Here is a 26,280-nt window from a genome sequence, read left to right on the forward strand (position 1 = left end):
TCATAGTTAGCCAAAGAAAGCAATCGTAAGGATCTTGATTTTAGTAAGAAGTCATCCATTATCACATTGGTAACCCAACAACGCAGTCGCAGTGACTTTATAGTTAAAAATGTACGTAAACTTTTAATTTCACATAAAGCCTCAAATTTTTTAAATACATCATATTTTTTCGGAATATTGGATAAATGACGGATCTTTTTTCTTATTTCACTTGAACACTTACCTTCCAATCTATAAGAGAATTTTCCCGATACAGATTTAAATTAAGTCATGCATGACAAAGCAAGATTTATTCCCACTTAATTGTTGAAAAAATGACCTGGATGTTAAATCTTCGAAGTGCTCACTACCTCGCAATTCCTCCATATTTACATCTTCTCCGTAGTATGCTAAAAGATCTTCAGCCATCCACAACCGAACGAGTTCTTCCTTTTGAAATTCATAATCTTTTGAATAACATGCAAAGCAACGCTTTAAATGGGAAGGAAGATAATAATAACTTAATCTGAGTGCTGGAAGAATATCATCCGTTATGTCCCACAAATTGCTGTTTAATACTTTATTCCAATCCTCAACATCTAATCTACAACGCAGAAGACCGGCAAGTGCTTTCACTGCTAGAGGCAGGCCTTTGCATCTTTTGACAATTCCTTCACCGATTGCCTTCAAATTTGGACGCAAGCTTGGGCTTGTATTAACAAATGCATGTTTTGCAAATAACAACCAACAATCCTCATCAGACAACTCACTGAGATGATGAGTTGGAACAGTCCCCATAGTGCGTGCAACCTCTTGATTACGTGTTGTTCAATAATCTTGCTATTTTTTGCCCCAAAATTGGAAGGACTTCTCAACTCTTCCCAATCAACATATTTCTCGTTTCAAACATCGTCCAAAACAAATAGAAACCTCTTTCCCAATAGCTTCTCCTTCAATTGAAGTTGAAGCTGATTTAGGTTCTGACTATCATCACTGCTAGCAGTGATTTCTTCAAGCATGGTTTTGGTTACCCTTAAAGCATCAAATTCATCTGAAACACACACCCATGCTTTGACGTCAAACCATTTCTCCACGCTCTCGTCATTGTAGATCCATTGTGCAAGGGTGGTTTTACCAACCCTTCCCATACCCACTATTGAAATCACATCGATCTGATTTGCACTTGCATATTCTGGGTTCAGAAACTCCATGATCGCTTCTTTTTCATCATGTCTACCATAAACACCCGATTCATCCACCAGAGAAGTTGCAAGTGGTCTTGGAAATGACTTTTCTCCTCTACTTTCTTTCAAACCCAGGATGTCTTTTTGGTTGACTAAACATTCTAGTCTCTCAAGGATTTCTTCTAGTTTTGATCCCATCCCCCAATTGAAAGGATTGAGAGAAGAGATAAAGCTACATACCTGCTTTGCAGTACTAGTTTGATCCTCGGATTCCATCCTGCTTCGAAGAGCTTCAGTAGCGATCTCATCAAGGAGGTCCTCCGCATCATAAACAGCATCCTTGAGCTCATCAATCCAGCTTCTCACCTTTGGGTTCGTGATCTGCTCATTTTCAGCATCATCGAGCACTGCTTTAACTGACATCAATGCTCGTTTCAGTTTCTTCAGCAGCCCGTCTTCAAGTTTCTTTCCCTTAAAAAGATTCAAAACATCCCGAGAAGCAATCCTCTCAACCAGCACCTGGATGGAAGCAGTGAGAAAAGCTTGACCCACCAAAGTCATTTTTTTTTTTCGGTGATTAAAGAAAGGTTTGAAGAAGATCAAAGGAATTGATTCGCAAACAATGAAATGAAGAGTGGCTTTACTGAAGTGAAGGCAATGAAGACTTGGCACGCGTAGATTCGGTGAAGTCAATGAAGACTTGGCATGTGCAGATTACGTGAAGTCAACGAAGACGAAGCTCCACTGAAAATTGTTTATTTGAATTTTCTTTAATTTATTTTTTAAAATAAAAAAATAAAGTAAAATAATCATATATGAGGAAGAGATTTTTAAATTATTTTGTGTGTTTTTTAAGAAGCAAAGAGATATTTAAAAATATAAATATATGTTTCATGCAGATGCCTCTATTTGTACAAATATTACTTAATTATTTTTAAGTGTCTTTACAATATATTAATTATATATTATAAATATAATTAAATTTTAAGACCAATCAAGACTTGAAAAGCTTAGTGATAGTTCAATTTGTACTTTAATTCAATTATTAAGATCTTATTCTCCTTTATATTTAAAGAAGTTTCTCCTCTTTCAATGTAAAATTGTGGAGTACATGTAACTCAACTGATAGGTAAAAAACCAATGACAAAAGCAAGAGAGAAGCCATCTCATGAAATCTATTTGATCTTTTGCGTTAATCACATAAGAAAAACAACAACGCATCAAAACTTGAGAGTAGAGATACAAAATTCCACAACTGACTCAACATTTAGGAAATGGGGAAGCAGTACAGCAATAGATTTTGTCTACACAATCAAGGCAACTCTAGTCAAAGAAAAACTTTCAGCTTCTCAAATTCTCAACAATCTTGGAGAGTGCTGAGTATGTTCCAAAGGCTGATGAAACTACTCCCACTGCTATAACTATTATACAAAGTGTAGCCTGTAAAACAAGAAAAGGAAAGATTATAAGAAAAGCCAGTAAGATAAACTAAGCATTCTATAAGATAAAATTTTATATGGATTCATGCAGGCTCTAAAACAACTCTTTATGAATTCAGTTATCTTGTTTCCTTCTTTTTCTTTTGTACTGTTCAGTGGAAGACGCAAGTAGGAGTTGTTAATTTTTTGAATTGTCACAGTATGTGTGTTTGTGTGCACGCGCATGCTTATATATATACACGTTACATGTATTATGATCATACCTGAATACGGGTTACTTTACCCCTCAGGATGCTTAAATAACAAGCAGGAGGAAGTATCAAGGTCTGCCATAGAAGTAATTATTCAAAGCACATTAGTCTTTGTTCTATATGTTTATTTCAAAACAACTAGTTTTGTAAAGTGATAGAGAAGAATTTCCACGATTCAAATGGCAGAAGGTAACTTACCACAAACATTGTGAATAAAGATCCTATCAATGACATCACCAAACCTACAACAAAGGGAGAAAATTTTCCCATGATGACCTAGAAATTCAATGGAATACCTAACACTATCTGGATGATCCAACCTTACAACCAAAATGTTCTCTCAGTTCAAAATAGCAGATATGCAACAGAAGAGGTTTCTCTTTGAAGATGAATGGTAAATGCATAAACAAACAATAACAGACGCTTACCAAAGAAGGGGATGCTGAGACCAACAATCAAGGTTGAGATCACTAGTGATGTTCTGATTAAGATAGCATAGATGTGAGACTTGAGATGGCTTGATGGTATCAACTCCTCAAGACTCATTGCAACCGGAGACATGGTTAATGCATATGTTTGGTCTAATTAAGGCAGAACATTTATTTTGCTTAGATATGAGAGCATAAATGATAACTAAAAGGCAATAGCTAGACTTTGTTTAACTCAAGAGGGAATTAGGACTTTCTGATGATACAGTTCTCTTACTGGAGAGGGCAATGAAAGAGGGAAAATGCCAAGAAAAAGAACGAGAGTAAGGAATTTACGCTTACTCATGATCCCTCATTTTCCATAACAACTGTAAAGTTCTTGTTCCCAATTTTCTCTTTCTTTCTCATGCTTTCCCATTAGAGAAGGAGACCATGAAGTTTATGCCTCCAAGTAGAACTATATTTCATTACCTAATAAACTGATTTCAGAGTAATAATGCGAAGAGCTATAATGAAAAGAATATTTCGTAAATGGGTTTATTACCTGCAAAAGAACAGAAAATAAATGAATTGTAGTTAACAGAAACAAAATGATCATAAAATGCTATTTGAAAGTCTAAGCCTGGACTAGGCAAGGGTAAAGTGAGAACCTTAAGATCTAATTAGTTGAAAAGGCTAGCCAGACAACTATAATATCATGAGAGTTAGCTTTTTCTCAACTTTGCATATAAGCAAAGTGTTTTGACATCTGTATTGTATTGCTGTTTCTCCAAAATTGGTGCATCAACGACATTTTCAAATAAGTGCAGTTCTACCAATCATTATAAGCACAGAACAAATTGTCAAGAAAATCTGATAAGATGAGCATACCGTTGTCCACACAGCAATCTTTGAAGCAATCAGATCTTTAGGCATGTTAAGGATAAACTGTGATTCTGTTGCTTCTCCAAACATTGTGTACCCCATAATTGCAGTTCCAGCATACAACAAAGAACAGATTCCAAAACTGCAAGGAAATTGAAACCAAAGATGATAAGAGGAGCAGCATTTATAACCACAAAGAACCATTATGAAGGAATGATGAGGTGCATGGTCAGTAATCAACAATTTGTGAACCTTTTGCTTATGTTAATCATAACATACACAATGCAGCAACTTGCATTATCAAAAAGAATAATAAACCAATTGGTTGAGCATAACTTTGAACCAGCTAAATCAATGCAGAGAGGTAAAAAGATCCCAGCAAGAGTAACAACACAAATCTCATTTAGCAAGAGAAAATATGTGACATTTCAGAGTCTCCAAGATAACAAATTGAACTGAGCAGCTATACTTTACCAAGCTAAGAGGACTGAAGGGAATTGATTTGGTTTTGCCATTGAGGTATAGATATTGGGGAAAACAGCATGTCCTGAATAACAGTAACCATAGAGCCCAACAGCAACAGGAAGACTAGCCAGGTTCAATGTAGTTCCTTTGTTATGAAAGCCAACTTGATCTACCAAGCCAACACAAAACAAGCAGGGTACTACCAAGATTGATGCAACGACTCCACCAGCTGGAAACAGAGAAAGAACACACTAAGACCAACATCAAACTATGTGACATAGTATAGAGAGAGATAGCCTTGGGGCTGAAGAGAGTGCAACTAAAATCAACTGTACTGTGGATTTTCAGTTAGGATACATTACAGATCAATATGTTTCTTACCAGAGATATAACTCAGAACGCTGAGGTCTCAGCGCCAAACAGTGGGAAGAACAGCAAGGGTTGTCATCAATGCAAACAGACGTTGGGAATTCAACTCAAATCCACCCAAACTGATATGTGCATTTGGGAACAAGGACGACAAGTTATCACCCCCTAAAATTACATATTCAACGCAACAAGCCTGTGTTGAAGATTGTAAGAGTAACCTCACTGGTAAAAAATAGAACATGTTCCAAAATATCTATGGGAATCACTACATTCTCCATGATGTTATGTAATCCAGTAAACAAGCTAAATATCATCAGAATTAGATAATAAAGGCATGTGATTCCAAGATGAAACCTCATGTAAGAGTAAAAACATAAGTTCATTAGGTTATGTAGAACTATTTTTGTTCAAAGTATTTATCCCGCCAGGTTTTCATTTAAGTATGTAAAAGTCTTATTTATAAGAAAAAATAAATAACAATAATAAAAAAGGAGATGCAAACTAAAACTGGTATTCAATGAGGAGATATTTCTGAATACTGATTCAATGCCCAAGAATTCACTCTAGTTGAGGTTCTCTACAGGAAGTCAAAACCCAGAAAAATAGCTATATGCCTCAAGGAATGGTACTTGCAATTGAACCCAGAAGCTCTTGCCATTGGCTGAGCAATTTTGATCATATTATTCTGAAATTATTCCTGTCAGCAGCTTCTAAATTTGCATGGTAAAAAAGATTTGGATGTCTTAGCTGATATATGAAAATGGATGCCCTAAAGCATATCTTAAAATTGTTGTAGCCACTAGATTTCCTTCATTGATGAACAAGGTAGAGACATAAGTTAAAACAGAATGGAAGACAGAACCAAAAATGCAGGACCCAGGAATTTGCAAGAGGACCCCTGATGGAATCTTAGCTTACACATTCTCAAGCATAGCTAGACAACTATTGGATTTATCATACAATACTAAGAAAAGCCAATTGTACTTACATATAACTCAACGTATAATATTAGCTGCAACCACAGGAAAAACAAGAGCTAAAACCATGACAATCAGTGATCATTCAGTCTTTGTAAACCAGTGCTTATTTTAATCTGTCAATTTCCTAGTTTCTATCTTGTAAAATAAAATAAAAAGAAAAAAGACCCAAAATATATAAAAATTTATTGACATAGAAAATGACTGCTTGTAAGGATTTTTGAGTAAATTTGATATTGAAAAAAAACGAAAATAATTAAAGTTTGGTTTTTGTTGCCTTTGGTTCCAAAAACAAAAATATTATAAGAAGACACAATGAGATACAAAAGAAAATAATACACATAATAGTTAAAAATATTTTTAAAATTATTTTAAAAAATTAAACAGTATATGAGTTCAATTAAGCGTACTAAAAGAATAAAAATATATTTGAATCTTTATGAATAATTTAGAAATTTTTTAACATATTCTGTTTAAATAATATTTATAAAATATTAAAAATTTCAAATATTTTTTTAAAACAAAATGCATGAGTTTACCTTTATATAAAACAATTCTATTAAGATTTACATTAAATTTTAATTAATTATGATATTACTTATTTCTCTTTTGTGTTTTTATTTTATAACAAATTTTCAAACAGTAAAAATTAGATAATAAAATACAATTAATAAATTTATTAACTACACAGAAACGTAGAATTACCGAGAGGGCAATTCTGCCGGCGGTGCCAAATACGGCTTGACCAATATCTGCTATACCAAAGAATAGAGGCCCCTTTTTTATCTAACAAAGGGCCAAAAGTAAAACAAAATCTGATTTTCTATCTCAAGTTTTGATTCAAAGGGTTCACTAACTAAATTAGTTGATACTTTCGGTCATTACCATTTCAGTTTAAATATGAGCTTGTTTGTTTGTCAAGCTGGTCAGACCAACAACTTCAATATTGCTCAATTGCTAGCTTTAATTTAATCACTCTGACAATAAGAAAGAAAAAAAAAAAAAACCAAAGAATACATCAGGATGAAATGAATGATAATTCATCAGATTATTCTTAAAAGCTTGAAGTATGTCAAGTACCTTGGGAGACGATTTAGTCAAAAGTTTACAAGAAATTCACAATTAAAACAGGAAAGGGAAATGAAATTTTAGGAAGTAAACTACTACATGAAAGAAGGAGCAAGAATCTTTAAGTTAAAATCCACATCCGACTTCAATCACGCAAGCAGTTGGTTTTCAATTCTGATTAAACGAGTTTATGTGTAGAGCACTCCTTATGTGTGAAAACGCCTGCCTGGCATGGAATTGGAATTGTGGTTGTTATTGGCCTCTAATGGTTCCAAAGAGACAGGAATTGGTCTCCCCATCATACACCAAAATCAAGTCTATGAACAATGTACTATCATCCTCTATGTTGCTTTGACAATCCCAAATTTAAGTGAAGCATGTGGAAAATGCTGCAAAGACATTCCACCTCTTCCTGAAGCCGGTAGTAGACCACTTGAAATTTTCATGGCGCATAATCTTGAAAAAAGCAAGCTTCAATGTTAGCCCCAAAACAGAATAAATCTAGATGCAGAAGGAACATAACTAACTGGCAATAATAAACTCAAATTTGCAACAAGTTCTTGTAACTAAAAGGAAGCAAGTGATGAGGCATACCTCAAATACCAAATGAGAGCCTCAAATGCAATGCACAACAATTGAAGGTCACTATTTGCAGGTCTGCATACTTTCTATCCCAGAAAGCAGAAGTCAACTCCGTATTATGGAAACAAACTTTCAGCACTAACCAGAGAAGCATCAATTGTGTCAGACATCAGTGGAGCAATCACAAAATATTTGTTCAAGTTACAAAATTTGTTTGAATTGCAACCGTGTGCTAATGACTAAACCTAGTCTGTATAGCATGTTCAATTTCAAAATAGTATGAAATTTCTTGAAAAGGACCTTCAAAAGTTTGATAATAATAATTCGCTACTGGCACGAGTTACCTGCATTTGATTTGTTGCAGGTCCTTTAGTGGAAGAGCCAGAGAAGAATATACCGGATAAGATATCTGTTAAGATTGTGGTGAAATACATTTAATTGGCTATTAAGAATTTAAAGAGAACCAATAAATAGCAAGTACTGAGACACGAAGAGTTGTGAGCCTTTATGATATAGCAAAACACTAAACCCCCATAAAGCATAAAGTTAACCTGCCTTTGTGAAGTTTTGAGAGTTACTGAGATCTTCAAAGTCCAAACTCTGATAGTACATCTCAATAACTTTGAAAACTCTGAAAGGATAATAGAAACAATATTTAAAAGAACTAAGCAATTTAGAGTCATCATTGAGAGGGAAAATAATGAAAATAACAAAATGATATAACCTCAATAAAAACTTATAAACAAAGGGAACAATGACCTTTCTATGACTATTTCATTTCATCACATGGCTGTCAATTTTCCAACAGAACATGTAAAAGTTAGGTGAAATTCTGTCCACTCTTCCTCTAGAATCCACAAGAAGAACAATTCCTTAAGCTGCTGGCAGTGAAGCAATTTCAACATCCCTTTTACTGGTATGAAAAGATAACCAAAATGCAACAACATTAAGAGAAGTCAACAACTTAAATCTTTCACTAATCTTAGAGTTGAGAACACTTTAAATTTTTGTTTTCCAGAAAAAAAAGAAGTGTCATGGTACTGAACTGATGAAACAGAATATACATGCTGGCTGCTGGCATCTTCTCCATTTGGACAACAACTAATGCCTGTTATGCAAGTACTTGATGCCATCATTGCCTTTCACATTTCAGGGAAGGATGCCGATTGCAGCTTAAATGTCCAAACAAACATACTATAAAATCAATGCAAGTATACCATGAGTTCAGAAGTAAAACTAACTAAATGTCCAAAGTAGCGTGAAGCAGAGGACATAATCCACATGTTAACACAGGGCTGTCTGCAAGTAAAGTTGCTGTGTTACTGACATATAATAATTGATTATTGACAGATAAATTTCTTGATTCATTATGAAAGCTGGAATTGCGAAGGGAGAAAAAAAAGCCTACCTAGTTTTCGTCATATCTGAAAATACAGCTCTTCTTTCTTCAACTTTTTAGTTTAGAAGAATACAAGAAATGCATTAAACAGAACAGGCTAGCTAGTCTGAAGAAATTTGAGGTTGATGCCATGCTTGTTGATCACAGTTGCTAACACAAGATTGTTCCAAGAAAACCTCAAATTTGTCAAGAACATAGGGATAAAAAACCTGGTAAAAATTCATTAGATGAGTGTCAGCAATGATCAGTATATGCAGAAGTAAACCAAATACACATTATGTGAAAGAAAGTTCTGGAAGGTGCAAATAAACCAAAGGCACATTAGGTTGGGAAAAAATTTAAAATGATGTAGAAATGAAACCAAAAAAGATGAGGGCATAGTTAATACAAACAATAAAGAGTGCAAAAGAATACCAGAGTGAATTAGGCACCTCTTCATAGGAATGACACTGTACTAGTTCCTTGAGCTGGGAGTATAGCAATTTAATTTTCAAATTGTGCAGACCACAAAGTAGTCCCTGAAAAGGCGATGAATCAAATTCAACCAACAACAATACATGGATTGCTGCAATTTGAAGTTAACCCACACACATTCTCAAGTTTCATTCAAAGGGAAAAATGTTGATTTAGCTTAGGACAATTATAAGTAAAGTTCTTCAAGATGAGCCCTGACATTCTTCATACCCAATCCTGCCATTTTAAGATTTGTTAAAACCTTGATGCTTCATTTGGAAACAAGAATTTGAGAGGGTGTATTCGAATTGATTTGTTCTTCATTTTTGTAACTATTACTGTAGTCATTACATTTAAGAGAGTAAAAAAGGATGTATTTGGAATTCACTTTTCTATCTAGGTATTTTAAATTCACTACAAAAGAGATATTTTATAAATCCATATATTTGACTGTAATTAGAAAACTCATATATTTATAAGTATTACCACATAACTTTTACTACATTTGAAATCCAAATCCATTTTCTCAAATATATATATTTCCAAATGCAATCTAAAATTTCATGGAACCTAGATGGCTTTGTTGCTCAAGATATGTAACCATGGAAGTTACAATACTACTTTGAGAAGGAACGCAACCATGGAACTAAAGAACATGGTAGTCATTGATTTCATACTGTACAAGAAAGGAAGGAGTCGAACCTGTGCACACCATCATTCCAGCTGTAGGAAGTCCAAATTTGAAGTGAAGTATGCAGAGCTTGATGTGAAGATGTTGACAAAAACTTTCATGCAGATAATTCTCCTTAGAAAAATGAGGCCCTGTAGCTCTAGGCTGAAGCAAATCATGCAAGAGGAACATCATTTGAAAGGGAATCATAGATTAGAATTTGCAACTAAGAGTCAAAAGAAGGGAGCTAGCAGGCTGTAAAACAATTTGCAGCAAATTAAGCATGTGATCCCAAGTGTTATGAAAGAAATAAAGAATTTGGCATTAGAATGAAAGAAAAGAAAACCTTTTCTCTTTCTTTTTAGCTTTTCATGAAGAACTTAATCCAACAATTGATTAAATTGTTACAAGAACAAAAGCATAATGCATTGTCAACAAAATGGTTGGAAAAAAAACACATAATTCATTGATATTACTCTCACAAACAATAAATAAATAAATAAATAAAAGGAAAAAAATGAGAACGCAGTACACAAACCTCAATCAATTAAAAAATTTTGAAAGAAAAATCAATAAAGAAATATGTAAAATAAATGGAGAATGGACAAGGGTTAGTGAAATTAAATGAAAATGAATGGAGTACCTGAGTCATATTGCGTTCATAATGCCCACTGATCCACGGGACTCCTTGAGACATATAGTCCTGCTAAATAATGAGTTGTCCGTCATTCTCAATGGCAGGGATGTGGGAAATCTTTGGTCAATCTTTACCTTCCTTCTTTTCGCAATTTCTTCCAGCAACGGACAGTTTATAAGGCATAAAGAAGAAAGGGAGATAGGAAGCCTCTTTGCTGGCATGGATTGGAGCATCGGACAGTCCAAGATGACCAATGTGCGAAGAGAAGTGAGGTGTTGAAAGCCCTTGTAGTCCAAAAACTTAAGATTTGGAAGATTCCATATCTCGAGACGAGTAAGAGTAGAGGGCAGCAGATGTTCATCTGGAAAAGACTCTATCTCTTCCGCACCATCGATTAGGAAGGTTGTAAGTGAAGGGAGTGTTTCCAAACCCCAATCCTTCCTGCCCGCAATTAGCTTTTCACTTCTTCCCATTGAAATATTTTTTAATTTGGAGGGTAAACCCTCTTTTGGAAATGACTCAATTTCTGGACAATTGAATATAAAGAAAACCTCAAGGGATGGAAAGAGGGATTGCATTTGCTCAGGCAATGACTTTAAATTTTTGCAACCGTCAAGCCAAAGTGATGTCAAATTGGTGGCAGAAAAACCCTCTTCGGGAAAAGATATAAAATTAGGGCAGGAATAGATTGATAAAAGATTGAGACATGGGAGATGCTGGTGAGGGCCCTCTGATGCAAGAAATGACTTCAAGTCTTCATCTAAGAAATCGGAGATTTGAAGACTATTTAGCTTAGGTAATGATCCTATTGAGAAAGATTCCAGTGGATGATCACTGAGGCTACGTATGAGTAAGCGTTCAAGGGATGTATACAAGAGGATTTTGTTTGAGAAGCTCTTAAACTGATTGAAACATGGTAAGGAAGACAGTGCCTCTGGTATGAACTAGAGAATATGGCAGTTGCCGATCAAATACTGTACAAGAGAAGGAAAAGGTTGAAGTCCTTGTTCTTTATTGGTTTGAAATCTGTGCACATCCTTGTTGTTGCTCTAGCTAGCAAATATCCAAATTTGAAATGAAAAATGCAGTGCTTGATGCAAAGCAGTGAAACTTTATATAATTTTTCATGGAGAGGATTCTTGGATAGAAAAATGAGCTCCTGAAGCTACAGGCTAAGACAAATCATACAAGAGGAACTTCATTTGGATGACAATCATCAACTAGAATTTGCAACCAACAGCTAGAAGTAAGGTGCCAGCAGCCTGTAAAACAATTTACAGCAAATTAGGCATCAGTTGCAAAATTTAATTCTACCTAAAAGCCCAAATGTACAAGTTAACCCCTGTATTAAGAAAGAAACTATGGCAAATAAATTAAACACAAGATGAATAATAAACAACACAGTTCATGACTAAACTATGACAAACATCAAAGACAAGGAAAACCTTGCGAATACCACTAATGAACACAAAAAAGAAAAAGAAAAATGAAGACACTGTATACAAATCTGAATTAATTTAATAATTTTTTAAAAGAAAAGTCAATAAATAAACAAGTAACGTATATAAAGAATGGACAAGGGCTATTGAAATTAAATGATATTGACTGGATGGAGTACCTGAGTGAGATTGCATTAATTATGCCAAAAGGGCCTCTTTCATAATGAGTTCATATTCAATCCAAATGATAGGAATGGGGAGCCTCTTTACCGGCATGGATTGGAGCTCTGGACATCCAGAGATATGCAATTCGCGAAGACAGCTGAGGTGTTGAAAGCCCTTGTAGTCCAAAAACTTAAGATTTGGAAGATCGAATATGTAAATTTTGGTAAGAGTTGAGGGCAGCAGATATTCATCTGGAAAAGACTCTATCTCTTCTGCCTTAAGGATTTGGAAGCTTGTAAGTGAAGGGAGTGTTTCCAAACCCCAATCCTTCCTGCCCGCAATTAGCTTTTCACTTCTTCCAATTGTAATATTTTTTAATTTGGAGGGTAAACCCTCTTTTGGAAATGACTCAATTTCTGGACAATTGGATATTTCCAAATCCTCAAGGGATGGAAAGAGGGATTGCATTTGCTCAGGCAATGACTTTAAATTTTTGCAATTGTAAAGATAAAGTGATGTCAAATTGGTGGCAGAAAAACCCTCTTCGGGAAAAGATATAAAATTAGGGAAGGAATTGATTGACAAATGATTGAGACATGGGGGATGCTGGTCAAGGCCCTCTAATGTAAGAAATGACTTCGAGTCTTCACCTGAATATATAACAAGATTATTTAGCTTAGGTAATGAACCTATTCGAATCGACTTCAAGCCTTCGCATGACCAGATTTGAAGACTATTTAGCTTAGGTAATGATTCTATTGAGAAAGATTCCAGTGGATGGTTGCTGAGGTAACTTATGTTTAAGCGTTCAAGGGATGTACACAAGAGGATTTTGGAAAAATCCAACGCATTACAATGAATGATCTGCAATTCCTTTAGCGTAGTAGGTAGACTACCTTCAGGAAGAGATTTGAGGCCATCACAATCGAAAATTTCCAATCTTTCAAGATGAGTGCTGTGTCGCACCATCTGCTCCAATATGGAATCATTGATATGCGAATCATTTATATTCAAGCAAGACATCGTCAAATTTCGAAGCCCACAAGGCAATGGCTGCAATTGCAATGCATCGCATTCCTCTAAGTCAAGTTGGGACATGCTTAGTGCCCTTGGAAGCAAGGCTCCAAGCTTCCCACATCTCTTAATCGTAAGTTTCAATAAAGAAGGGAGGTGTTTGGGCAAAGACTTGGTTAACTTGGGACAATCTTTTATGTATAACTCTTGGAGGAGACGGAAAGCTCCGTCATTCAAGCAAAACCATTCTTCCCACTCTGACATATCTGTGAAACTTAGAATTTCAAGAGATCCAAATGGTTTACTCGAAGCATCACCTTGCCCATAGAACTCATCATCCACTGTTACTACTTCAGAAAACCCACTAATGGAGAGAGATTTCAAAGATGATAACCGCCCAAGCGGTGGCCAGAACAAGCAAAATTTACAACCCCTCAAGTGCAAAGATACTAGATTCGAGAAAGAAAAATGCCCCACCCATTCCGGGAATCTTGTACCTCTATAAAACTCAATAGCAAGATGCTCCAAGTTTGTGTGAGGCTCCAGTTGTTCAAGTATTTCTCTATCATGCTTTGAATCATCATTAGTATGACAATCCTCACTCCATTTCAACTCCAACTCCCTAAGGTTAATCTTCTCCTTCAAATTGGCATCTTTGGCATCCTTTTGACAAACAACGTTTTGTAAATTTGAGATGGCAAGTCTTCCACGTAGATTCTTGAGCTTTCCCAACTCACTTATGCTTGAACCTTTTTGCTCACCCAAAACAAAATCTGTTAATGTTCGAAGATCTTTCAATTTATCCATTCCTGGTGGCATCCTTACTAACTTGGTACCCCTGATATCAAGATGATGCATGTTGATCAATCTTCCCATGTCTTCGGGCAACTCAACAAGCTTTGCGCATTGAAACAAGAGTAATGTTTGCAAATTATACAATGTAGTTAAAAAGTTTAGTAACCTTTCAATTGAAGTTTCAGATAGATCCAAATAACGCAGCTGTTTTAATTTTCTAATTTCTTCTGATAACTCATTGATATTATGATAATGAGCCAAAGAAAGCACTCGTAAGGATCTAAATTTTACGATCAAATCATCCATTATCACATTGGTAACATAACAATGCCCTGACCTTGACTTTAAAGTTAAGAATGTATGCAAACCTTTTGCTTTAGGTAAAGCTTCAAATTTTTGAAGTACATCGAATTCTTCTTGGATATTAGAGAAATAACGGGTCTTTTTACTTATTTGACATGAAAGCCTATCATCACCGTCCAATCTACAAATGAATTCTCCAGATACAGATTTTGCTAAGTCACTAATTAAGTCATGCATGACAAAGCAAGGCTTATTCCCACTTAATTGTTGAAAAAATGACCTGGATGTTAAATCTTTGAAATACTCATTACCCCAATCCTCCATATTTACAACTTCTCTGGAATATGCTAAAAGATCTTCAGCCATCCATAACCGAATGAGTTCTTCCTTTCTGAATTCATAATCTTTAGGAAAAATTGAACAATAAGCAAAGCAGCGCTTTAAATGGGAAGGAAGATAATAATAACTTAATCTGAGTGCTGGAAGAATATCATCTGTTATGTCCCACAAACTGCTGGTTAATACTTTATTCCAATCCTCAACATCTGTTCTACAACGAAGAAGACCTCCAAGTGTTTTTGCCGCTAAAGGGAGGCCTTTGCATCTTTTGGCAATTGCTTCACCGATTTCCTTCAAATCTGGATGCATGCTTGGGCTTGTATTAGCAAATGCATGTTTTGCAAATAACAACCAACAATCCTCATCAGATAAGATATTAAGATGATAAGTTGGAACAGTCCTCACAATGGATGCCACGTTTTCACCACGCGTTGTTACAACAATCTTGCTGTTTTTCGCCCCAGAATTGAAAGGACTTCTCAACTCTTCCCAATCAACATATTTCTCGTTCCAAACATCGTCCAAAACAAATAGAAACTTCTTTCCCAACAGCTTCTCCTTGAGTTTAAGCTGAAGCTGATTTAGGTTCTGACTAGCATCACCGTTAGAAGTGATTTCTTCAAGAATGGTTTTGGTTACCCTTAAAGCATCAAATTCCTCTGAAACACACACCCATGCTTTGACGTCAAACCATTCCGCCACTCTCTTGTCATTGTAGATCAATTGTGCAAGCGTGGTTTTACCAACCCCGCCCATACCCACTATTGGAATCACATCGATCTGATTTGCACTTGCATATTCCGGGTTCAGCAACTCCATGATCACTTCTTTTTCATCATGTCTACCATAAACACCGGATTCATCCACCAGAGAAGTTGCAGGTGGTCTTTGAATTGACTTTTCTCCTCTACTTTCTTTCAAACCCAGGATGTCTTTTTGGTTGACTAAACGTTCTAGTGTCTCAAGGATTTCTTCTAGTTTTGATCCCATCCCGCTATTGAAAGGATTGAGAGAAGAGAACAAGCTACGTACCTGCTTTGCAATACTAGTCTGATCCTCGGATTCCAACCTGCTTCGAAGAGCTTCGGTAGCGATCTCATCAAGGAGGTCCTCCGCATCATAAACAGCATCTTTGAGCTCATCAATCCAGCTTCTCACATTTGGGTTCGTGATTTGCTTATTTTCAGCATCATCCAGCACTGCTTTAACTGACATCAATGCTGGTTTCAGTTTCTTCAGCAGCCCATCTTCAAGTTTCTTTCCCTTAAAAAGATTCAAAACATCCGGAGAAGCAATCCTCTCGACCAGCAACTCGATGGAAGCAGTGAGAAAAGCTTCACCCACCAAAGCCATTTTCTTTTTCGGTGATTAAAGAAAGGTTTGAAGAAGATCAAAGGAATTGATTTGCAAAGAATGAAATGAAGAGTGGGTTTACTGAAGTGAAGGCAATGAGGACTTGGCACTAATAGATTAGGTGAAGTCAACGAAGACTTGAAGGTGAAATGAACATTGGTTATTTGGATTTTCTTTAATTTATTCTTTTAAAATAAAAAATGTGTATAAAATAAAAATATAAATAAAATAATCATATATGAAGAAGAGATTTTTAAATTATTTTGTGTGTTTTTTAGGAAGCAAAGAGATATTTAAAAACATAAATATATGTTTCATACAGACACGTCTATTAGTATAAATATTATTTAACTATCTTTAAATGTCTTTATAATATATTAATTATATATTATTAATATAATTAAATTTCAAGACCAATCAAGGCTTGAAAAGCTTAATGGTAGTCCAATTTGTACTTTAATTCAATTATTAAGAGCTTATTCTCCATCAAATTTAAAAACTTTCTTCTTCTCTTCCAATGTAAAATTGTGTATTACATGTAACCCAACTAATAGGTAAAAACCCAATGACAAAAGCAAGAGAAAAGCCATCTCATGAATTCTGTTTGATCTCTTTTGTGTAAATCACATAAGAAAAACAACAACACATCAAAACTTGAGAGTAGGGATACAAAATTCCACAACTGACTCAATATTTAGGAAATGGAGAAGCAGTACAGCAATAGACTTTGTCTACATAATCAAGGCAACTCTAGTAAAAGAAAAACTTTCAGCTTCTCAAATTCTCAACAATCTTGGAGAGTGCTGAGTATGTTCCAAAGGCTGATGAAACTACTCCCACTGCTATAACTATTATACAAAGTGTAGTCTGTAAAACAAGAAAAGGAAAGATTATGAGAAAAGCCAGAAAGATAAACTAAGCATTCTATGAGATAAAATTTTATATGGATTCACGCAGGCTCTAAAACAACTCTTTTATGGATTTAGTTTTCTTGATTCCTTCTATTTTCTTTTGCACTTTTCAGTGGAAGATGCAATAGGAGTTGTTAATTTTTTGAATTGTTACCGTATGAGTATTTGTGTGCACACGCATGCTTATATATATACATGTTACATGTATTATGATCGTACCTGAATACGGGTTACTTTACCCCTCACGATGCTTAAATAACAAGCAGGAGGAAGTATCAAGGTCTGTTGTAGAAGTAATTAGTGAAAGCACATTAGTCTTTGTTCTATATGCTTGCTTCAAACAACTTGCTTTGTAAAGTGATAGAGAAGAAGTTCCATGATTCAAATGGCAGAAGGTAACTTACCACGAGCATTGTGAGTGAAGATCCTATCAGTGACATCACCAAACCTGCAACAAAGGGAGAAAATTTTCCCACGATGACCTAGAAATTCAATGGAATACCTAACACTATCTGGATGATCCAACCTTACAACCAAAATGTTCTCTCAGTTCAAAATAGCAGATATGCAACAGAAGAGGTTTCTCTTTGAAGATGAATGGTAAATGCATAAACAAACAATAACAGACGCTTACCAAAGAAGGGGATGCTGAGACCGACAATCAAGGTTGAGATCACCAGTGAAGTTCTGATTAAGATAGCATAGATGTGAGACTTGAGATGGCTTGACGGTATCAACTCCTCAAGACTCATTGCCACCGGAGACATGGTTAATGCATATGTTAGGTCTAATTAAGGCAGAACATTTATTTTTTTAGATATGAGAGCACAAATGCTAACTAAAAGGCAATAGCTAGACTTTGTTTAACTAAAGACGGAATTAGGACTTTCTGATGATAACAGTTCTCTTACTGGAGAGGGTAATGAAAGAGGGAAAATATCATGAAAAAAAAGGGGAGTAAGGAATTTAAGCTTACTCATAGATCCCTCATTTTCGACAACAACTGTAATGTTCTTGTTCCCAATTTTCTCTTTCTTTCTCATGCTTTCCCATTAGAGAAGGAGACCATGAAGTTTATGCCTCCAAGTAGAACTATATTTCATTACCTAAAAGGTTGATTCCAGGTAATAATGCGAAGAGCTATAATGAAAAGGATATTTGGTAAATGGGTTGACTACCTGCAAAAGAACAGAAAATAATTGAATTGTAGTTAACAGAAACAAAATGTTCATAAAATGCTATTTGAAAGTCTAAGCCTGGACAAGGCAAGGGTAAAGTGATACTGTAAGATCTAATTAGTTGAATAGGCTAGCCAGACAAATATAATATCATGGGAGTTAGTTTCTTCTCAACTTTGCATATAAGCATGGTGTTTAGACAAGATATCAGCTCATTGTATTGCTGTTTCTCCAAAATTGGTGCATCAATGACATTTTCAAATAAGTGCAGTTATACCAATCATTATAAGCACAGAACAAATTGTCAAGAAAATCTGCTAAGATGAGAATACCGTTGTCCACACAGCAATCTTTGAAGCAATCAGATCTTTAGGCATGTTAAGAGTAAACTGTGATTCTGTTGCTTCTCCAAACATTGTGTACCCCATAATTGCAGTTCCAGCATACAACAAAGAACAGATTCCAAAACTGCAAGGAAATTAAAACCAAAGATGATAAGAGGAGCAGCATTTATAACCACAAACTACCCTTTTTAAGGAATGATAAGGTGCATGGTTAGTAATCAACAATTTGTGAACCTTCTGCTTATGTTAATCATAACGTACACGATGCAGCACCTTGCATTATCAAAAGGAATAACAAACCAATTGGTTGAGCATAACTTTGAACCAGCTAAATCGATGCAGAGAGGTAAAAAGATCCCAGCAAGAGTAACGACACAAATATCATTTAGCAAGAAAAAATACGTGACATTTCATAGTCTCTAAGATAACAAATCGAACTGAGCAGCTATACTTTACCAAGCTATGAGGACTGAAGGGAATTGATTTGGTTTTGCCATTGAGGTATAGATATTGGGGAAAACAGCATGTCCTGAATAACAGTAACCGTAGAGCCCAACAGCAACAGGAAGACTAGCCAGGTTCAATGTAGTTCCTTTGTTATGAAAGCCAACTTGATCTACCAAGCCAACCCAAAACAAGCAGAGTACTACCAAGATTGATGCAACGACTCCACCAGCTGGAAACAGAGAGAACACACTAAGACAAACATCAAACTATGTGACATAGTATAGTGTGAGAGATAGCCTTGGGGCTGAAGAGAGTGCACCTAAGATCAACTGTACTGTGGATTTTCAGTTAGGAAACATTACTTATCAATATGTTTCTTACCAGAGATATAACTAAGAACGCTGAGGTCTCGGAGCCAAACGGTGGGAAGAACAGCAAGGGTTGTCATCAATGCAAACAGACGTTGGGAATTCAACTCAAATCCACCCAAACTGATATGTGCATTTGGGAATAAGGATGACAAGTTATCACCCTCCAAAATTATATATTCAACGCAACAAGCCTGTACAGAAGATTGAAAGAGCAACCTCACTGGTAAAAAATAGAACATGTTTTAAAATATCGATGGGAATCACTACATTCTTCATAATGTAAATATGTGATCCAGTAAATAAGCTAAATATCAGCAGATTTAGATAATAAAGGCACGTGATTCTAAAATGAAACCTCATGTTCAAAATCATAACTTCATCAGGTTATGTTGAACCATTTGTTAAAATTTATCTGCAATTGCATGGTAAAAACGATTTCGATCCCTTTGCTGATATATGAAAAAAGATGCCCTATAGCATATCTTAAAAAAGTCGTAGCCACTAGATTTCCTTCATTGATGAACAAGGTGGAGACATAGGTTAAAATAGAATGGAACACAAAACAAAAAATGTAGGACCCCAGGAATCTGTAAGCGGTGACCCCTCTCGGAATCTTAGCTTACTGATTCTCAAGCACAGTTAGACAGCTATTGGATTTATCATACAATTCTAAGACAAGCCAGCTGTACTTACATATAACTCCACGTATAATATTATCTGCAACCACAGAAAAACAAGAGCAAAATTGACAATCAGTGGCCTTTCATTCTTTGTAAACTAGTGCTTATTTTAATCTGTCAATTTTCCAGTTTCTATCTTATAAAATAAAATAAAAAGAAAAAAAGACCCAAAATATATAAAAATTCATTGACATAGAAAATGACTGCTTGTAAGGATTTTAGAGTAAATTTGATCTAGAAAAAAATGAAAATAATTAAAGTTTGGCTTTGTTGCTTTTGGTTCCCAAAACAAAATTATTATAAGGAGACACAATGAGATAGAAAAGCAAATAATACTCATAATGTTTAAAAATATTTTTTAAATTATTCAAGAAAATTAAAAAATATATGAGTTTACTTAAGCTTAACAAAAGAATAAAGATATATTCGAATTTTCATGAATAATTTAGAAACTTTTTAAAATATTATGCTTAAATAATATTTATAAAATAAAATATTAAAAATTTCTAATATTTTTTTAAACAAAATGCAAGAGTTTACCTTTATATAAAACAATTCTATTAGGATTTATAATAAATTTTAATTAATTATAATATTACTAATTTCTATTATTTGTTTTTATTTCTATAACAAATTTTCAAACAGTAAAAATTAGATAATAAAATACAATTAATAAAAATATTAACTACAAGGAGTCTTAGAATTACCGAGACGGCAATTCTGCCGGCGGTTCCAAATGCGGCTTGACCAATATCTGGGTAAGTTTCAAGCCCAGGCTCACTGTCCAGGCATTGGCGCAAGAGGAGTCCAGTGTAAAACGAAAGCACCGCAAACGTGAATAATATTATAAGCCCTAACCATCCTCCTTCCTTGGCAGCATATGGGGTTGAAAGGATTCCAACTCCACATAGCACATTGATGCCTGCATAAACCCAAAATGGAAATGACTAAGGAATGCTACAAATTTGATTAGACTGGAACACTGGAATCTGGCTTCATATTTAAGTAAATGTAAACTTCAGTTGCTTTTAACCAATATTGATTGTCTGTGTATATAATATAATCTATGGTTTGAATGATAATGATGAATGAATCTATTGTTGTAATCATAGTTCATTGACGCCTAATTTCTATGGTTCCTGTTGGCAAGTTGATCTTTTTTCATGTGCCCCATGTGCAGTGGAAGTCGGGCCACCTCATCATAATTCATTGAGAAATATATATCAGTTTGTTTTCATGTCCATATATGATGACATCAATGAGATATGGACAAAGACAATATGACAGACGTGAAACTTAGGAAAACAATATATTTTTTTCTACAATCAAAACATCTATTGGCTAAGCTATGCATGCCACATAAGCCAAGAGAGGGATAAAATGAAAACTATCAAGATATGGTAGACAAAGCTAAGCTCTAAGTTCAAGCCCTGTGTGGAGGGGGTGATGGTGACAAAAATGTGACCCCGCAGTTTTAGTTTTACTTGAAATGATGTGCTCCCAGATTCAACCCAATATGATTGGTTTTTTGTGGTCCTTTTTGATGAAAGGCCAACAAAGGTTTAGGGTTGGTGGCTGTAACAATTCTAAATGTGCAAGTGGCTTCATTAAAAGATAGGCTAGATGATACAAATTTAAAGGCCTTTTTGGTCTATTCCAAGCCAATAATTCTCATTAGTTTAATAATAAGGATGTTTTCATACGGTAAAGTTAACAACTCCCTTCAAGTTCATACAGTTTCTTATAATAAAGGATTGCAGACATCCAGAACCACCCTGATCTTTTCCATTTCATGATCTGATTTTGGTGAACTCAGCCAAACCTGAATGTATGCAATCCTTTTGGAAGGATCCGTGACTAAATTAAAGTTGCTAAGAGTGGCAAGAAAACAGTCTTTCCATCACATTTACAGACAGGAAAATAAAGTTTATGCCATGCCTATAAATTTTGTAAGACAGATGCAATATAACAGCATATTATGTGACCATGTGACAGATAAACTTTGGGGAATGGTCCAGAGTTATATAAACTAACCATTTAGCACAGCTTGCCCGTATGAGCTCTGGCGAGAAATTGGAAGTTCATGGGAGACCTTGGAGGTCTTGTCATCTACTCTGACAGATTGTCTCCTTGATGGAATGGGGGGTAAGAGAGAGTGCGAACTACGTCTATAAGGCTGTATTTGATCATCTACTGTTGGTACTAGAGGTTTTGTCACTGCAGATAATGATTCCGGGGTATGCCTTCTTGTCAACGATGAGGAAAGAAACGAACTGCCTAATCTTGAAAGTGTAGGAGTGCCCAAGAACCCGATACTTGGAGATGGTACACTACTATACAAATCAATAGACTGCCTGGAAAATTAACAGAACCCTATCAGCAGTTGAAACTATAAGTGGAAGCAATGCCTCGTAGAAGCAATTTATCAGGCTTTTTCACATGAACCAACTCCCTGATACTGTGCAGATTAAAGGTCCTATAACAGTTGCCATTTTCACATTACATTTCTCCTAAAACAGTATTAGTTTACTTTGGATCCAGGAATTTCAACTTATGTCAAATTTGGCAAAATCTTCCATACAAGAATGTACTTTATTTGTGTTCTTGAGGAAATTGTCTTGAATGTTCCAGCAGCAGAAGGAAGTACAATTGAGTGATCAAAAGTTAAATGAGAGAAACCAACTTTTTGTTGTGTATTATTATAGGGTAAAAATCATACCATCAACCAATTTAAATAGACTATCTCTTTTAGGGTCCCATAGAGGATTCATGTTTCCAATATCACCCGGGGTAGCATAATTCAATAATTGGAGATAAGATTTGTAGGCCAAAGTGTCACAGAGAAGCATCTCTTTTACAAACTTTTACAAAACACTCATCCCTGATCTATATCATGAGTCTATCAATCAATCATAGTTTAAGTGCTTTCTTTCCCTTTCCAAAGATCTGCTTAAATCTGCCTGTATTTTCCCTGATTTCATTTTATACTCTTCTGTTTACCTTCTCCTATACCAAATTCACAAGCAGTTCTCATCAAGAAAAGCATATCCAAGTGGAAAGAGGAAAGAAAATATTAATGTTTCTTCTCGAGGTGATTCTTATCTTTTGATCCTGAAAATTAGTCAAAATAAATCTTTGGAAAAAGATAAAATATCCAGGCTGATATGAGAGAAAGCTTATGAGGGTGAACAGAAGAAAGCAGAGAAAAACAGAGCAGTAGGAAAATCATGAAAGCATATGAAAAGAGAAATGACCTGTAACTTTGAGGCCATGACGTGTTGTAGGAACTGGGTTTATTCTGCTGCTGGTTTTCAGCCGAAGAATCAGATACGTCAGATTCATTTCCATCATCTTCTCCTTCATGTCTGTTAAACACTTTCTCCTCATCTTCCTCATCTTCACTCTCAATGTAGAAACTCTGGTCCGAAACCGAGTTCTTCATTCTCTTGCAGCCTCAATCTCCTACAGCAAAAATCATGAAAACTCAATAGAAAACCAGGCTAATTGTAAGAAGGAATTGATTTTGAAAGCCTGTGAAATAAGAGGAAAAACCACATATTAGATACCTTCAATGGAAGTATTCAATTCTGCTTTATGATTGGCCTCTTTTTGCAGGTTGTTCTCAATAAATGTACCTATAAATGTTGATTAAATTGCATGAGGTAACGAGAGGGAATGGTTATATATTTATCTGTATGAAATTAAACAAATAAATAAATCAAGTCCTGAAAAAAAGAGAAAAAAAGATTAGTCAAGTTGTTCAGAAATGGTAAATTGATTTAAATACAGCAATAATGGTTCATAATTGTAAAGAATATAGTAATTCAGCAATAATAAGACAGTGATACACTCAAAACTTAAAACTTGCCATATCTCTAGGAACTAAGTTTGAAGCTTTCAAACTGAACTCTTGTGTCTGAACTGTTACGTTCTGTTTGGTTACTGAGTACCAAAAGAGAAAAAATGGAAAAGGAAGAAGATTTCCTTTGTTTGTGGAAACTTTTGAATTCTTCAAATCATTTCTATATTCTTCATCTTAGATTTCTCAGCAACCAAACAGAAATCTTCAGAACATAAAACCAGAAAGAAACCAACTCCAAAAACAACCAAAAACACAAAAGATTTATTGTTTTTTTCTGTTCTTATTCTTTTCCCAAGAGATTATCTCAGCTACACCAAACAGAAACCATTTACCATACTACAAAACCTGTCTCCTTATAAAGACACTGCAATGGCTTCTTTATTTAAAAGAAACAAAGAATAGAATCAGAAAAGTGACCTTTCTCTGAACATCTGATACAAAAAGTGAACTGGGTTTTTTCTTGAATTGAGGATCTGTATCAATAAACACAAGAAAAGAAGAGCAACCACACAGAGAGAAACTGCTAGAAACAGATAAAAGTAGTCTGCTGGGGCTTACTTGTTTGAGTCGTTTCTCACAAAGATATGTATATAATAAAAATAACCTCTACAGTTTTTACATTAAATTTGTACTTGAATTATTTACATGAAGGATGATGAACAGGTGATTCATGAGGATAGAAACATATTAATTGATTAATTCCTTGTTGTTTACGGAAAAGTGCAAAGCTGTAAATGTCTGTCCCAATGAATTTTCCAGCCAAAGCCTGCTGCCTGTAGCAAGCTGACAAGTAATTTAAGCTGTAAGAATTTAAAAAGGAAACATTCAGTACTACTTGTTCGTTGCTTCTATTTTGTATTTATCTTAAATGTTCTGATAGAATTGGCCATAGATAATGAATTTATCCGTTTCGTACAAGCTAAATGTGCAGTTTCGTTAAGAACTCTGAAAGGAACAAACCACCACACAAACTTCACATGCATTTATGTGGTTCATAAAAAAAAAATTCTTAATGATTTAAGTAAAAATGAGATTAGTTTATTTAATTTACATTTGATTCAATGATAATTATATGTATTCTTGATTTAAAGAATTAGATTTAAATAATTTGAATTCAGATTTATATTTAAGTGTAAGTTTTCGGGTTAAATTGTTCGACTCAAACCTAATTCCGTCAATGATATTGTATTAAGTCTGAATTAGTTAGAAAATGTAAAACTTTGATTGAAATCATTAATCAAGTTAATCATGTGAGTTTCTTTTATTTCAAATAATACTTGCAGGGTTTGGTAGGGTCTAGATATTTAGAATCCAAAAAGCAGACAAAATTTGCTTGCCTTTCTTGTTAATTGTAAGCCTCATACTGGACAAAATATACCCACTTTTAACTCTATATTTCTAGCTGAATATAGACATGCATGGGACCAAAAGCAATAATTCACTCATTCCCAATCTCTATGCAGCTGATATCTTGTACTTTTTGATCCAATTCAGAAAGAAATCTAATTCAAATTTGAAAAATATAATTAAATAATTCTCAAAAAATTAAAAAAACCCAAACATAATCTAATTATGATCCTTACCAATCTTTTGAAGGATTATTTAAGTAAATTAATTTAGAAATTAAGCTCAAAGTTTGTAAATTTATAATTGTAATTCCTTTACCATTAAATTAAACGTTTCAATATAAGTTTAGGTATAATTATAAATCAATTCTTTTTTCATTAAATTTAATTTATGTGAGTTACTATTTATCAATTAGTTTTAAATTGAACATTTATCTTAAAAATTTTAATAATTAAAAATAAAAATTATGAAAAGGTAGAGTAAACATCATATAGCTTGACTGTCTGTAGCAAACATTTCCCTAAGCAAACAATTCTGTGCTTCTTTAACCGCATGAGAGAACACAATTGCGTCGTTGATTTTCCGCTTCTCCCTGTGCTTCTTGTCCTTAGAAAACGATAAATTTAGTCACATAATTTGACAAATTCGTACCAAAAGGTAAAAACAAAAAAACAACACAATTAGATCATAATTACGGCAAGCGCTCCGATCCATATTAATTAAATCTCGAGACATTTCAATATTAAGAATTTGAAATTATTATATCTTAAAAATTTTAAATTTACATTTTGAGATACACGGCACCAAAAGATAAGATTCGAGAAGATTATTTTTTATGAGAAATTAAAATCTTTAAATATAAAAAAAATTAATTGATCGATATTCGAAAAATAATTTCTGAAAATTTAACATTTAATTTTGCTTTGAACTCTAATGCCCAAAAGATTAACACTTTTAAAGAATTAAT

The 26,280-nt window shown here is 34.5% G+C and overlaps 2 protein-coding genes, 3 long non-coding RNA genes and 2 pseudogenes across 11 annotated transcripts; all 7 read right to left on the minus strand.

The window, feature by feature from the left end:
• LOC108660464 lies at positions 103–1,881 on the minus strand (annotated as a pseudogene).
• Positions 2,358–24,626, minus strand: LOC18586455 (vacuolar amino acid transporter 1). Of its 7 annotated transcripts, none has more exons than XM_018129135.1 (14): positions 24,384–24,623; positions 23,671–23,829; positions 23,359–23,566; positions 22,139–22,458; positions 20,812–21,026; positions 20,118–20,141; positions 19,435–19,615; positions 19,063–19,282; positions 18,595–18,730; positions 18,243–18,262; positions 3,282–3,427; positions 3,052–3,095; positions 2,866–2,928; positions 2,358–2,603 (listed from the first exon to the last, which is right to left on the minus strand). In XM_018129135.1, exons 3-14 carry the CDS (start codon positions 23,544–23,546, stop codon positions 2,505–2,507), a joined length of 1,656 nt encoding a protein of 551 aa, XP_017984624.1. In that variant the 5' UTR covers positions 23,547–23,566; positions 23,671–23,829; positions 24,384–24,623; the 3' UTR covers positions 2,358–2,504. The 7 variants fall into 7 exon arrangements, with proteins under 7 accessions (XP_017984624.1, XP_017984623.1, XP_017984626.1 ...); XM_018129134.1 differs by lacking the exon at positions 3,282–3,427 and adding an exon at positions 17,719–17,864 and having other exon boundaries at positions 24,384–24,550; XM_007009858.2 differs by lacking the exons at positions 2,358–2,603; positions 2,866–2,928; positions 3,052–3,095; positions 3,282–3,427 and adding exons at positions 16,740–17,040; positions 17,304–17,366; positions 17,489–17,532; positions 17,719–17,864 and having other exon boundaries at positions 23,671–23,739; positions 24,384–24,548.
• Positions 4,040–6,844, minus strand: LOC108663576 (annotated as a pseudogene).
• LOC108663791 lies at positions 7,025–8,015 on the minus strand. The gene is made up of 3 exons (XR_001929831.1): positions 7,951–8,015; positions 7,619–7,744; positions 7,025–7,480 (listed from the first exon to the last, which is right to left on the minus strand). It is a non-coding gene; the product is annotated as an uncharacterized LOC108663791 (long non-coding RNA).
• LOC18586456 lies at positions 8,162–9,211 on the minus strand. The gene is made up of 4 exons (XR_001929832.1): positions 9,015–9,211; positions 8,653–8,905; positions 8,366–8,519; positions 8,162–8,237 (listed from the first exon to the last, which is right to left on the minus strand). It is a non-coding gene; the product is annotated as an uncharacterized LOC18586456 (long non-coding RNA).
• On the minus strand, positions 11,877–12,637 carry LOC108663790. The gene is made up of 2 exons (XR_001929830.1): positions 12,384–12,637; positions 11,877–12,027 (listed from the first exon to the last, which is right to left on the minus strand). It is a non-coding gene; the product is annotated as an uncharacterized LOC108663790 (long non-coding RNA).
• Positions 13,016–16,345, minus strand: LOC108660476 (putative disease resistance RPP13-like protein 1). Its single transcript, XM_018128733.1, has 2 exons — positions 13,091–16,345; positions 13,016–13,019 (listed from the first exon to the last, which is right to left on the minus strand). The coding sequence occupies exons 1-2, from the start codon at positions 16,171–16,173 to the stop codon at positions 13,016–13,018; spliced, it is 3,087 nt and encodes a 1,028-aa protein (XP_017984222.1). The 5' UTR covers positions 16,174–16,345.

The sequence above is a fragment of the Theobroma cacao genome, chromosome 10 (assembly GCF_000208745.1).
Source record: "Theobroma cacao cultivar B97-61/B2 chromosome 10, Criollo_cocoa_genome_V2, whole genome shotgun sequence".
NCBI classification, from domain to species: Eukaryota; Viridiplantae; Streptophyta; class Magnoliopsida; order Malvales; family Malvaceae; genus Theobroma; species Theobroma cacao.